Source organism: Martes martes, assembly GCF_963455335.1.
Source record: "Martes martes genome assembly, chromosome: 14".
Lineage (NCBI taxonomy): Eukaryota > Metazoa > Chordata > Mammalia > Carnivora > Mustelidae > Martes > Martes martes.
Window position 1 is genome coordinate 27,999,321 of NC_137902.1, and position 14,976 is coordinate 28,014,296.

A 14,976-nucleotide genomic window follows, 5' to 3' on the forward strand; every position below is an offset into this window, starting at 1 on the left:
ATCAGTCACTAAATCTGGTGCTGATTGTGGTTCATTTTCCCAGCTGGGTGTGGAAGTATGGTGTATAGTCTTGGGGGGATGTATAATTATCTGACGCTGATTTCATCTCTCCAGCAAGTTATTGGGCTGTAAACAGAAGATTATTGATCTACTGCCCAAGGTGGAAGTGGCCCTTAGTAACATCAAAGAAGCTGACAATACTGTCATGTTTATGCAGGGAAAGAGACAGAAAGAAATATGGCATCTCCTTAAAATTGCCTGTGTAAGTAACTTTTAATGAATTACTATTTTTTTCAATTTGGAGATTTTATTTATTTGACAGAGAAAGAGAGAACGAGCTGGGGGAGTGGCAGAGGGAGAGGAAGAAGCAGGCTCCCCACTGAGCAGGGAGCCCCACAAAGCACTTAATCCTAGGACCGGGATCACGACCTGAGATGAAGGCAGACGCTTAACCGACTGAGCCACCCAGTCGCCCCAACTTTTAATGAATTATTTAATGTAACATTGATTTGCTGGTATTCCTGCAAAAGGGATTCAGCAAGACCTAGGTCCTTTTAAAGATGTGTGCATTTTGTGTTAGGTTGATGCTCATGTTCTTTGCTTGGTGTTTCACTAGCAATTCAGATGCAGGACTTCCTGATCATCCTTCATTATTCTTTCCTCTCTAGTCTCATGTTTATCCGCTCCTTCCAGCCCTAGACCACTGTGGTATCCCAAACCAATTTGGGGGTAGATGTGCTTGACGAGTTAATGAAACTAACTCCTTGTTCAACGGGGTTTTTTTTTTTCCTCCAACTAAAGTGGAATGTGAAGGGCAGATACATTTTGTTTTAGTCAGGAAAGGGGTCCAGGAGAGGACAGTTGTACAGAAATCCTTACATAAAGATGGGGATAGTTTTGTACAGAAATACTCTGGTTGTGTATATGAGAAGTAGTAGAAGTGTAAATCTTAGGAATATTGTAGGAATTGTATGGATCAATGGTGATGCTTGCCTATAATCTTTTTATTTACTTTTTCCCCCTTTAGACACAGAGTTCTGCCCGGTCCCTTGTAGTATCCAGTCTAGAAGGTGCAGTAACCCCTCAGGCATCAGCATGGCTTCCTCCAGCTTCAACAGAACGTGAAAATCCTCTGTCATGTGTGGTAACTCCTCAAGATGGGTGGGTTCACTTTGCAACAATAGATAGTTGTTTTCAAGAGTAGTGGTAGGAATGAGGTAGAGTAGAGCGTAGTGGTTAAGACATGGTCTTTGGTGCCTTGTAGACCAGGGTTGAATCCTGACTGTCCCTTTGTAATAACCTTTTGCAAATTAACTTGATTCTTTTAATGTTCACATTTCCTCACCTGTTAAATGGGAACGGCTGTGAAAATTCAATTAGATGTTGTATGTGAAGTGCTTAGGAAGTAAATATCAACAAATGTTACTTATTTAGCTAAATCTCCTAATCCTAGTTCTGAGTTCTTTCTCAACTATTTCTTCCATAACCATTTATCTCAGAAATTATGCTCTTTTGCATTTATCATTTTGGTATCCTTTACCATCACCCCTCTAATGAATTATGGAGTTTATTCTACTCATTTTATAACTTAGTATCTCTAAAATCAGACTTTTTTCAATGCCTTAATTCAGTTTTGCAAAGAACTCAAGTTTGAAGCTCTATATTTTCTTTTATTAATTCCTACTCTTCTGCTAAAAGCTGAATGACTATCCATTTCTGTTATTTTTCTCAGCATAAGATGTGCTGTATCCAGAGCCAGTGGCTCTGTGCTAGTTTGTGTATTGTCGCTTTTTTCACAACTCATGGAGACCTCTGCAGCAGCACCAGCATTACCTAGAAGCTCTGCCCATAATTAGTTTTGCATGTGCAGCATCAGCCATGTACATCACTGCTCAGGAGGTCATGCAGCTGCACATTCTATACTCTACTTTTATGAGAGAAACGCACATGGCAGGAAGGAAAGCTGATATCAGGTATTTTATTTTTTTTTTAAAGAAAGCAAGTTGTAAGGTATCTCTTGGGATCATTAGAGATTTGGCCCAATGTAATATACCCACAGATACAGCACAGGCTGTAATTCAATTGACTTTAGGAAATATTCCACTAATCAGAGTTGAAGCAAATAAAATTCAATACATTACTAACCTTTTTGCTTTTATTAAAGGCATTTAGGTTTGTTAAGGGATGCTAATGGTTGCAAATGTCATCTCTATACAGGTAATTTCTAATTTGAGGTTGTGGTTGTTAGCAAAAGCATGTCATATAGAAATTTTAAATATGTTTTCCAGTAGGAATACATTATGAAGTAAAAAGTTGATTTCGATTATAATGTACACATAGTACTTAACCACCAAGGATTAGAATCTGTTGGCCTCAATTTTTCCATCTTTTGATTATGAGCTAAATTAGAATTTAGTTCTGAGCTTATAGTGGCTACCATTCATGGCCTAGTAAGGTAGAGACAGAGGATTGGAAAAAGGTAAAGGATAGAGGCCATAAGGCAGAGGGAGGTGGGGAAGGTGGAAACCAGAATCAGGATTTCCTTCAAATATAAACTTCCAGGGATACTTGCTGGTTCTGGGCAGCTCCCCTGAGATGCTATTTTCTTCTGCTGTCCTCAGGAATCAGCTTGCTTGTTTTCTTTTTCATGGCTATCATCTGTAGTTTCCAAGCAGAGTTTTCACCTTCCCTCATCTTTGCAGACCAGATTGTACTTTTTTATCTTCACCCCTACATTTGTGTCTCTGAAGTAAACATACTGATGTTGCTACTACTTAGAAGGAAAGAGAAATAGTCCAGAAACAAAGAGATTTTTCATGTCTCTGTGCTACAGTTATCTCCCCCACCTTCCAGCAAGCATTTTCAGTGGGGGAAATGTATGTACGTGCCACTTACATTTCAGAGGAAAGTGAGTTTGTACTTCTAGTGGACTTCTTATCATTTGAGCTGGGTAGAAGCAATAGTTTGGGGTAACAAGTAGGACTCTGCCTCTGGGTGGGAGGGAAGAGGAAACTTGAAGACCCTAGGAATCAGCTGCACAGGGGTGCTGGCTTGCAGCGCTGTGGAAAGGGCAGTGATCATTCTGACCCTGAAGACCAGAAGATAGAGTAAATTCATATGCCCCTTTGCTGCATTTGAAAAGGTTTTGTTTTTTCATCATACAGGGAGACTATAGCACAAATGATAGAAGAAAATTTGAACTGTCTTGGCCATTTAAGCACTATTATTCATGAAGCAAATGAGGAACAGGGCAGTAGAATGATGGTAAGTTTTCTATGGTACGGGTGTTTTAGGTTTGTTGGGTACAAAGGTTTTTAACTTTCCATGCTAGCCTCATCTGGCATTTGGGATGCATATGGGGAAGAGAAGAACTCAGAAGAAAGACAAAGAACATTTGAGTTATATCCTCGACCTCAAATTCCTATCGTTTCTTACTCAGGGATATACTGGGATTATGTCATTGATAGTCTTCAACAGTAGCGTATTTGGTCAAATTAAATGAAGGGTGAACTTTTTTTGCAGTGTGACCACTGAAATTGAATGGTTTGTACCTTTTTGGTTCAGCAGTCAATTTTCTCCAATAAGATGGGACAGGATTTTTACTGTAATTCAAATCTAGTAACTAGTGTATGCAAAATGAATGTTAATACAATTGTAATTAATAGAAGTATTAAGATTTGGTTACTGTCAATTACTGATTTGTTAAAACTTAGAGAAACCACAATAAAATGTTTACTGAATTAACTTTACTACAGTTAGTCTCAAGGTCAACTGTTTGAATTTCCTTTCACTAATTATTTACTTCAAATATTTATGAAAACTCTTTGAAATATTTTATTAATCACCAGGAAAGAAGGTAAAACTAAACTCTCTAATTGTAACTTATACTTTCGATTTTTCAACTTTTGATTATAAAATGTCCAAACACACAGAAAACTTGCAAAAAGTAACACCCCTAAACCTACTGTTTATAGTCAACATCTAACTGTAACTTTTTCATGCCTGATTTTAGAATCTTGATTGGAGTTGGTTAACAGAATGACTTGCTACTTATTCACTGCCCCCAAACATATGGAAGTTGTTGGTGCACGTGTTGGAAATTTGTTTTTCTCCCATGAAATCATTCTTCAGACACCAGCAAATTGAAGAAATGGCTATGAACAGAAAATATGCATGATTTTACAAGCACAATACTTTGACTTTAGGAAATTCCGAGGTCTGAACAGATAGAATTTTATGTCAGTGGCCTTGTTTAAATGATAGCTACTTAAGCACATCATGGCAATCCATTTGTCTTTAAACGTGATACAACAGTTAACTGACTAAAAACAACTTTTATCATTTAACTTTTGGCTATAAGACCAAAAGTAGTATCTATACGTGGAAAACAAAACTTCAGCTAATGTATGTGTTATAAGTAAAAGTTGTTTGCCCGTTTCTGTGAAAGAGTCTCCTCTCAAGACTACACCGTACCTCCTTGTGTTGCATTCAGAAATGCTCTTCCTGGCAACATAAGGAGTTGGCCTAACCCAACTGTACATTTGACAGTATCCCTTTCCTAGAGAAGGAATTATGCATCTGTGCCTTTAATACCAGTTGATTCTCACAAATCTTGTTAAATGTGCTATGTGTATATGTATTTAAGATGTACATTTAATAATATCAAGAAGATGCCTGTTAATTTATAATGTGTTTAAAGACTATTATTTTTTCACTTGTAAAAATGGGTCTTGTTTAATGAATTTTTCAAGTCTTGTACAAATTTATAAAGATCTGCATTCCCTTATCTGTAATTCCAAAAATCTAAAAAGCTCTGAAAGCAAGGTCTTTCAAAAGCTTGGTAACAAACTCATTTGCTTCCAAATCTAACCCGAATTGACAATCTACTTCTCCCATTTAGTGTGAATATTCATTTTGCTGTGGAAATATTAACATATTTGATTACTGGGGGGTGTGGGGCTGCTACAGACCGTGCTGGGTGTCTATGTAGTACGGTATATGCACTGAATTACCTTTCTAAAATCTGAAAATTTCAGAATTCTGAAACATCTTGCCCTAAGGGTTTCAGATAAAGGACTGTGGATCTGTTACCTGTTAAATAATTTAGAAGGTATTACGTGTTTTTTTAAAAAATGTGAAATGCTTTTATATTCTAGACACTTTTTTCCACTTTGTGTATTAAATGATTTTTAAATTACTTTTGGAATGAATCTCTATTCATTGTAATCCGATTATGATAGAATGTTTGAATATGGTTTAGGAAAAGTTTCCATGAAATGGAACTGGAGCACAGTATAACTTAATGGGCCTTAGGAATTAAATAGGACTTAATAGTATAACTTAATTCCTTAGGAATTAAATAGGAGTTAATAGTAAAAACAGCATTGGGTAGCTTATTTTAATATAACCTTTTCTCCTGAGATGTCCTATCACCACTTTCCATGTCTAAAAACCATGCTCATATCTTGCTCTATAAATTGAGGTCTTAGTCACCCCACCCCCATTTTGCTAGTAGTGTCATTTTCCATCATGGAAATCCAGTTTGAAATCTTGGGGCTGTCTCCTCCTAACTTTTTAGTTATCTGGTACTATTGTCTCTCTAAATACAGAAATTCTGTCAACTATTTCATTTTTAAAGATTTTCTTTATTTGACAGAGACAGCGAGAGAGGGATCACTAGCAGGGGAGTGGGAGAGGGAGAAGCAGGCCTCCTGCTGGGCAGGGAGCCCAATGTGGGGCTCATTTGGGCCCCTCAGGGGTTCAGGACCCTGGGATCATGACCCAAGCCAAAGGCAGACGCTTAACAACTGAGCCACCCACGCACCCCTGTCAGCTATTTTAATAGGCAGTCTATCTCTTGCTTCTCTAGTTCTAGAAGGTTTTAATCAACAAAACACATATTGGGTACCTGTTGCTTGGAAGACAGTGAGCTAGATGGCAAGATTAGAAACAATTAACAAAGGCAGTACAAGAAGAATGCTTATCTGGGAGTCTGAACATTGTAAACCATCCAGACATTGAAATAATTGTTTAAAGAATTTACTGTTTAGATGACTGCATATTTTCTAAATATCACTGTAATAACTGATGAAAGATCTGCTGTAGGGTGTGGCCATTTTATGGTGTGGCTGAGGTGATATGGGCAGGTACTATTGAGTCAGAACAGGTTATAGTGAGAGATCACCTAAGACTTGTTTCTATACTCTTATTTTTTATTGGGTCACACCTCTTCAGAGTTGAATGGCAATTGTGAATATACATTTCATTCTGTAATTCCAGCAGTATTTGAAAAACGAAGAAAATCCATCCAGAAAATGAGCTGGAATAAGTTGTTTTTTTGTTCTTCTTACTTTCTGGAAGTAAAATAGCTAAGTTTTGCTAATGTCATTTATCCTGAACAGACAAGGTCTCAGATATTTGTAGGTAATAAAAGTCCTATGAACAATACAGGTAAGTGCATTTATTGAAGGGCAGAGTGGTCTGGGAGGGCGTGCTTTAATGAAGATCTGAAATCCTATTTAGGACTTCCCATTTCCACAGTTACTACCTTAGTAACCTTGGGCCTGCAGTTTCCTAACTACTTGGCTTCTCTGCCTCCAATCTGTTTCCACTCTAAGCTATTTTGCAGACTCACCAGCCCGGAGGTACTGTTTTCCCATACTTCCCTGCTCAAGGTTACAGAGTCCTGCCATGCCCTCCCTTGTCCAGCTGTGGTTCCACTAGCCTTTCAAGGTTTACAGGATTACTGCCCAACCTACTCTAAATACACTGCCTTTATTTCCCTTGTATTTATCCATCTCATTCCCATCTCTGCTTTTTAACTTTGTCCATTTTGGTCTTGGTAATGTATGCACAAAATCTGTAACTTAACCGAAGACTCTGGTTAAAAAAGTCTGTTCTCTAGTCATCCAGCTCCCTCTCTCTACGGAAAACATGCATGCAAGCCTTTTAGAGTCTGGGCCTGGCGTAGCCTCTTCGGATCCTTTCCATTACATGGGCTTCAAGAAAGTTGCAATGTTTTTTTGAGCCTACCTGGAGGGTCCCCCCCCCCCCCCTTTTACGTGCTTAACTCACTCTGTTCCTATTTGGGACGACCTTTATGAAGCCCTCACTGGATCAATATTATGGCACGTTAATCGGTGCTCAGAAAAATACCCGATAACTGAGCAACGTGATCAAATTGAGTATTTTTCTCTTCTGAACTTCCACAATACTATTGCAATAGGTCTATTGCTCCTGAATTCGCACAGGATCCGTGCCTGAAGCACGGTATGAACAAACAGCTACCACGCTGAAAGTGCAGAAGTGGGTTTCTGCACAGGAACAAACTGACCAGTCCCTCGTCCCAGGCGCCTTCTCCTTTTCTCTACATCCCTGCTTACTCCGGGCGGTCCATTTCCCTTCTCTTCCAGAGCAGGAAAACAGCACTGCGCAGACATTAAGCGCGCGTACCTCCAAAGGCGGGCGGCCGGGAGAATTTTGTCCCGCGCGCTCCCCGTCTTCTAGTGGCGCGGTGAGCGTTGCGTCTGCGTGCGTGGCTGCGCAGCCGCAGTGCCGGGCGAGTGGGCGGGGCCGGCGGCTGGCGGCGGTTGGAGCGGCCCGGGAGGTGGCTGCACGTGCGGGCGGGGGCGATGCGTCACTGATCCTTGAGGCGCGGCCTTAGGGTCGGCCTCCCTGTGGAGTCTGCGGCTGGCCCCTTCCCAGTTAGTGCTCTCCGCCGGGTTTGGGTGGGTGGGAAGGTGGGGGAGCGCCCGTTGAGAGAGGGGGATGTCAGGACGCTCACCTGGTAGGGGCGGCCCACGGCCCGCTTTTGGCTGAGGGGTTCGCTAGAGGGGAAGTAGGCTGTTTGAGGAGGGGAGAATGCGAGACAAGGGCCACAGGACTCTCCGGCTCGGCCTGCGGAAGGACGGCAGCTCTCCCGAGGGAGGGTGGAAACTGGAGGGGGTGGGCCTGTCACTCAGGGGGTTTGGGATCCTTTCCGCCCTCATCTAGGAGGAACGAGGATGAATATGACTCAAGCCCGAGTTCTGGTGGCCGCAGTGGTGAGTCTGGTGGTTGTCCTTCTCTATGCCTCCATCCACAAGATTGAGGAAGGACACCTGGCTGTGTACTACAGGTGAGCGGCGTGTGCAGTCAGCTCAGGTCTAAAGTAGGTAGAAAGGAGACTCCCCTTAGACTGAGTCTACGAAGTTGTACTCTCTAGCTGCATGGGGGAACTCTTCCAGTCTTAGGAAGTCGTTTTCTTTCTAGCCCTGGAGGAATATGGGGGCCAAGCACTCTCTAGGTATTGGTTCTGGTGCTCTGTGCATTTTGTGCAGACGTTAAGACGTCCTCCAGAGAAGTCTTCCTAGTAGACCGCAAACTCAATTACTTGTGGGAAAAACGAAGAAGGAAGAAAGGGCAGTAGTCACTCCACTGTAACTGAAGAGGATAAATCATTGTTTCATTCCATACCGCTGTACAGGCTTTTAGTTTGTAGTTAGAGATGTCATTTAGAAATTCTGGTCCTGTTTGTGGTTGTCCCTTAGACTTTTTTTTCCCTCTAATAGTGGAAGGAGGAACCGGTTTTGGCTTAGGAGGCCAGGATGACCATGACAATTGTTATATCCCTGGACCTTGAGAGACAAATATAGCATTGATGGGCCACCCTTCTCCCACCTTACCCTTTCTTTTCAAGTTGAGGAAAGGAATAGTATGGGATTTGTTGCTCTCTAGGTGAGATGGAATAGTTTTTCCTTCAGCATAGTTCCAACCAGTTCCTTTTGATGTAGGCAGAGGACATTTTGGAAAAATTCCGTTTATAATGTATTTGAAAGAGCTTCAACTTCCTGCTTGCTTTTGTTATCCTCCAAAACTGATATTTCTACTTTCACATCCATCCTGAATCTTAGAAAGGGTCTTCCCTGTGACGTGCTAGTTTCAAATACAATTTTAGTGATAGGTCTTAGCAGATGGAGATCTAGCATAACAAATGACAGATTAGTCCGTATTTCCACCTAGTTCAGCGTTGTCTTTCTGACAGTAAAACTGAGGAAAGAACATTTCAGGGTAAGGCTCTCAAAAGAATTAGGGATGGACCTCAGTTCATCTTTTCTTAGTTATAATGAATTCTTTGAAACTTATTTATGTTTTCAAGATAAGAAAGTAAGTCCTATAAATTTATTATTCACTGTGTAAAATAGGACTTCTTTTTTATACTTGCCCCCGAAATGCCTCCTTTGTGGAATTTTTAAGATGTACTTTCATATTTCTCACATTCCAGAATCTTGTGAACAAGTCCACAGTTATATACTACTATTTATAGTCTTATCCCCTAGCCCCTCATCTTTCCATGCTAAGTTTTTGTTATTTTTAATAGAGACTTAGTCCTCCACTGTTTTAATATAGGCAGGTAGAGTAAGAGTCTTGAGTGTCAGAAATTTTCTCATTCTTTGAAACTTTGTGTTATCTTCTTTTTTGAACCTGGTGGCTAAATGTATTTGGTTTTGATTTGGTTTGTGTTGTGCACAATTAAATTACAGCAGCTGAGAGCCATTAGAATTTTCTTTTTCGCAGTTAGTTCTCAGAAGCTTAAAGACCAAGGAGAATCCTTTGTACGTGAGAGCAGTGCTGGAGACCCAGAGGTATCGTTGTTGGCGCTTATGAAACAAGGTGTAACATTGGCAGTTTAATTTAATCTTTTTTCCACCTTTGCAGATATTTTAGGGACTGGTAGTTGTTCATAATGAATAACTCATATTAGTAAGGCTTTAGTAGGTCAGTAGCATGAGTAAGAGTGAATGTTTATTATAGCACTTTAGATTTAAAAAGAGGATTTCTCTCTTTATAATCTTGTCAAATTGAAACATCTTTTTGCAGGGGAGGAGCTTTACTAACTAGCCCCAGTGGACCAGGCTATCATATCATGTTGCCTTTCATTACTACGTTCAGATCTGTGCAGGTGAGTGATTCCTAGGGAAGCCCCCACACTGGATAGACAGGTGTGACAGGAACAGTTAACCACATTTGTGGGTGGAGTTGGGTTTCTTTATTGCTTATGCAAACGGTGGTGTTTGCTTAAATACAGGAGTTACAAAGTTCAGAGTACAATTGTCACAGTACAAGTTACAATTTTGAATTACCTCACTCTCTTGAAGTATATTAGAAGCCAGGCAACTTGGAAGGACTAAGGGCTTTCCCCATCTATATAGTGCTATACAGTGGGGTTTTTGTTCCTGCTGTCAAAATAAAAGCAGGACTTTGAAACACAACTAGAAATACAAACCGTTGATTACTTCATTTAAAATGATGTTTGGTTTCCATAGAAGCCAGTTCCTGGACTACTGTTAATATGGAAGATCTAAATTTTTATACACAGCTTTTCTGCCTCATTTTTGCCTGGGACATTAAGTACAACTTTATGTGGAACCTTAGTGAATATTCTATTTTGACAGCATCCCAGAGTAATCGAAATAAGCATCTGTTCATTGAAAACAGTATCTTGGCCTTGAGAGACACTTAGTAAATACCTTTTGATACAACAAGATGACAAAACAGGATTAGATCCTGACTGCTTTTGCAAGCTCAGTGTGATTATAAATCTTTGGATTCAGAAGTTTGTGTACTATCTGCTGCTGATTTTTCCAGGACTTGGGAAAATTCAGTGTATTTAATCTCTTGTAATTTAAATCTAGGCTCTGTGCTAGTGAGAGTTTCATTATGAATACTTAAGTCCTCCAGATTGCCTTCCAGTTCTCTTTTAGTTGGCTTTGGGCAAGAATTGTGTCTGTCAAAGTGAAATGTAGTTAGACATTTCCCTAGGCAGACTGATTTCCGTATTGTTTTCCCATGTTTATTTTTTCACTCTTGCCTTGGTTCATGTTGTCACCTCTTGTCTCGCTATCTATCCCTTCATTACTGCTCTCCTATCGCAATCTTGCCAGCCTTTTAAAGTCTCATTGCAAGTCCCTCTTCCAATCTATAGCTCCTTAAGTCCGTATGGTAAATTTTGGCTCTTGTCATGTTTCCTTTAATAATGTTGTTTGTATTCTCTAGGTTTCTTTGTGTATTTTCTTTCCGCAAAGTCTCCCAACTTCCTGAAGGCAGGGGTTGTAACACATTTATATTTCTGAGCTTTCTGCTTGTGGTGAAAGTTGTTAAATTGAGCTGATTTCTTAGGAAGCAATGAGGTGTAGTGAATGTGAGGCCAGAAACCTGGAGAATTAGGTTCTGGCTCTGGCTCTGCCACTGACTGATTACATGACTTTGCAGAACGTTTAATCATTGTAGACCTAAGTTATTCCTCCATGAAAGAAGCGGTTTTAATTACATGACCTCACCAATAGCCCAAACAGTTGGTAATGATGTTATGAATGGCATGCTCAAAGCTTTAGAGATAAAGAGCTTTTTAAAAATCTTGTTCAAAGCCAGGCAGATCTGTTTCTGCCTTCTTGGAGCTTATCGAGTAATACTAATGCAGAGGTATATAAAAGAGATATAGTCAGTAAACATTAAAACAGATTTAGAAGTTAACAGCATGTGATAGATATATCTTGTGTGTGTGTGTGTGTGTGTATATATAAATATGTATATATATATAAAAATAGTAACAAATTGTCGTACTTAAAAGACATGAAACTAGTAAAAAGATTTTAGCGTAAGCTAATATACTTCATAGCTACAAAATATTAAAGGCTAGAGCTAATGTGGCTAAATGGGAATGTTCTTTCTTTATACATGACACAATAACATTCTAGGAAAGAAATACATTAATAAAACTCTTAAGAAATTGTTCTTATAAGAATGAGACATAAATTTATTTTTAGGAATTTTTGGAACACATGATAACACAATCTGTGCAAACAAATGGCTTAAACTTGGCAGTTGAAAGGAATATATAAGTAGCATCTTGGAAAATGTGAGATCCTGCATATGATATTTTTTAAAAAAGCCTATGCTTAGAGAAATATGAAAACTTTTACCCTTTAAAGCCTATATAACATAACCAAAGGCTTACTTTTAAAATAAATTTTTATATTGGGAAGATAATTTTGGGGATGAAAGAAAAGAACTATAAAAGTACTTGAAGATAGGATATTAAGTAGAGGATTTAACATTTGAACTCTTTGCTAGTTCTTGGCTAAGTGGCATCCTCTAGGTTGAATAGGAATGTATATTAAATACACTGATAGGGTATATGGAAATTGAATTTGATTAATATTTTGAAGGAAATAAATTGAACTTATCTCTTCATTAACTCCCCTTACTCTGTCTAGAACCTGTCATTAATGTTTACTATCCCCCTAATCTCTCAATCCTAGAGTTATCTTCTTTTCTTTTCCCTCATGGAATGTTATATGTAACTACTTACTGCATCCTTCCTTTTACTTCTCCTGAACTGACAGCCTTCAATTTCCATGGCCTTTTGCTAAATTAATCTAAATAAATTAATACTTTAGCTTCCCAACTGTTTTTCTTGCCTCCAGATAAGTTGGATAATGAGAACCATATCACATGGACATATAGGAATTAAGGGAAAAAAATTTTTTTGAAAGGTCCATTTTGTGACACAGTGTAAGATGGACTAGGGAGAGCCCAAGCCCCTCAGCAAACATCCTGGGCCCTCTGTCTAATACCACATTCTTTTATCAGAATTTGCCCTCTTCTGTATTGCCTGTTTTTCTCCAGGCAAGCCAGCTCACTTCCTGTCATCTGTACATGCAGTTTGTCATCAACTTTGTATATTTACTAGGATAGACCCTTTTTTTTTTTAAGTTTATAAAGCTTTATTAAACATTTCAAACAGTTGTGCAACAAATACACCAAAAATAAAAGCTGCAGAATAACAGTCCAGATGTTCTACATGTGTGGCCTCATGATGCCATTTCCTAGATGGACTGTGTTCACTTCTGTCCTCTGCCTGACCTGCCTCCCTTCCTCAGGCAAGGGAAAGATGGATGGTTTAGACTGGAAGGAAAACCATGTTGGTCCCCAGTGGGCAGGGACCAGGAGAAAGTCTCATTTGCCAACACTTGTTGCCAAAGTGCAGAAAAAGCAAAAAGCAGTTGTGGCTCAGTTGGTTAAGCATCTGTCTTTGGCTCAGGGTCCTGGGATTGAGCCCCATGCCAGCTTCCCTGGAGAATTCTGCTTGTCCCCCTCTCCCTGCCTCCACTTGTGTTCTCTATCTGTCTCTCTCTTTCAAATAAATAAAATACTTAAAAAGAAAAAAGAAAAATAACAAGTGACAGTCACAAAGTCTTCCTATGCATTCTTCATAATGTACAGTCTATATGTGTAGGCCTGAAGGAGCTCCTGGCATGAAGGATCATTGAACCTAAGATGTGTCTCTGCCTCATTTTTCTCATTTCTCCCCCTCTAGACCTGGCTTATAAATACTTCACTGCAGAGAGCTTTCCACACTATTGTTTTACTCTATCACTTAACCTAACAATTTAGCTCATACTCTGTTATTTTATACTTATTATAGATTGTTTTATGAGGGTTTTATCTCCATGTTGGATTATGAGCTTTTTAGAAACAAGGACCATGTCTCCTTTTTTGTTTATATTCCATAAAGTAAGATTTTGCTGTATTCTAATAAAGGTTCAGTGTGTCCAGAATATGCAGTGGAATTAAAGTTCAGAGCATAAGTCCTAATGGTAGTATCCTTGTGGGTAAGCCATATAGTTTCCAGTCTCAGGCCAGCTCTGTGAAAATAAGGGACTCTCAAAGACTGAACATTGAAACTTTCAGATTGAACATTGAAACTTTCCAAGTGTACTCTTTTTTTCTTTGCCTCAGCTCCCACCTCCAATCAAATTCTCCACTCCAGGTTGTGCAAGTGCATCTTGATTGGAACATTAGTTATAAAATATTTTGTCTTGTTTTTCACGTCTACTAGGATACAAAAAGAAATTACTCTGATAGCTAATCTTTGGGGACTGAAATTGTAATGGAGCTCTTCTGTACTTACCTCTTAGCAGTTCTCTGGAGGTTTTCCTCTGGGACTGGTAGTTCTTTGATGATATGTGTCCTGAGTATTCATTAAGTATTTTTTTTCCCAGACAACACTACAAACTGATGAAGTTAAAAACGTGCCTTGTGGAACAAGGTAAGCTTTCTCCTTGCTTACCAACCTGCCTTTAGTTCAGGATAGAGTTTCTGTTCATAAATTCTGGTTACTTAAACATCTTTCAGATAGACATGATAGTAACCAAGGGAGATTTCTTTTCTGAGCATTCTTTGAGTCTCTGAGCTTTCCATCTTGGAAGCTACTTGGGTCTTGAGAAAAGTAGTTTCAGAGCTGGCAGACCTAACTTCATGTATCAGCACTGCCACATCTGCTTTATTGACTTTGTTTTTTTTTAATAAACTTTAGTTTTTAGAGCACTTACAGGTTCATGCTAAGCAAAAGGACAGAGAGTTCCCATATATTCTTTGTCCCCATACATGTGTTTATTGACTTTGTTAAGCTTAGTTTCCTTGTTTGTAAAAATCAGGTAATGAGACCTGTCTTGAAGAGCTACTGTGAGGATTAAGATTAGTATTTGTAAAGTGCCTAACCCAGCACTTGACTAAGAATAGGTGCTCAATAACAAACAGTTTGAATGAAACCATCTCACCTTCTTGTCATCTATAGTACTAAATGCCATCTAACAAAGATTTTTTTTTTTAAGATTTTATTTATTTACTTATTTCAGAGATAGTGAGCAGGGGAAGGAGCAGAGAGAGAGGGAGAGAGAATCTCAAGCAGACTCCATGCTGAGCACAGACACCAATGCAAGGTTCGATCTTACACCCCTGAGATCATGACCTGAGACGAAACCAAGAGTCAGACACTTAACCTAGCCACCTAGACATCTCCTAAATGCCATCTAATTAGAGTTTCTGGTTCAGTAGGTCTGGAATTAAGCTCAAGAATCTGCATTCCTAGGGCACCTGGATGGCTCAGTCAATTAAACGTCTTCCTTTGGCTTAGGTCATGATCTCAGGGTCCTG

At 39.3% G+C, this 14,976-nt stretch overlaps 2 protein-coding genes across 3 annotated transcripts in view; both read left to right on the top strand.

Annotated features, from left to right (window-relative positions):
- Positions 1-5,198, top strand: part of CHUK (component of inhibitor of nuclear factor kappa B kinase complex) — a 43,899-nt gene extending 38,701 nt beyond the window's left edge. The window contains exons 18-21 of one of the 2 annotated variants that reach the window (XM_080823258.1): positions 115-262; positions 1,028-1,161; positions 3,165-3,264; positions 4,013-5,198. In XM_080823258.1, coding sequence (XP_080679384.1) covers positions 115-262; positions 1,028-1,161; positions 3,165-3,264; positions 4,013-4,042 — 412 coding nt within the window. In that variant the 3' untranslated portion in view covers positions 4,043-5,198. The remainder of the gene's footprint in view (positions 1-114; positions 263-1,027; positions 1,162-3,164; positions 3,265-4,012) is intronic. The other variant, XM_080823259.1, reaches the window with a different exon arrangement.
- Positions 5,199-7,550: 2,352 nt separating this feature from the next.
- ERLIN1 (ER lipid raft associated 1) overlaps positions 7,551-14,976 on the top strand; it is a 38,708-nt gene continuing 31,282 nt past the window's right edge. The window contains exons 1-4 of the mRNA XM_080822409.1: positions 7,551-7,703; positions 7,993-8,116; positions 9,859-9,940; positions 14,043-14,089. Coding sequence (XP_080678535.1) covers positions 8,004-8,116; positions 9,859-9,940; positions 14,043-14,089 — 242 coding nt within the window. The 5' untranslated portion in view covers positions 7,551-7,703; positions 7,993-8,003. The remainder of the gene's footprint in view (positions 7,704-7,992; positions 8,117-9,858; positions 9,941-14,042; positions 14,090-14,976) is intronic.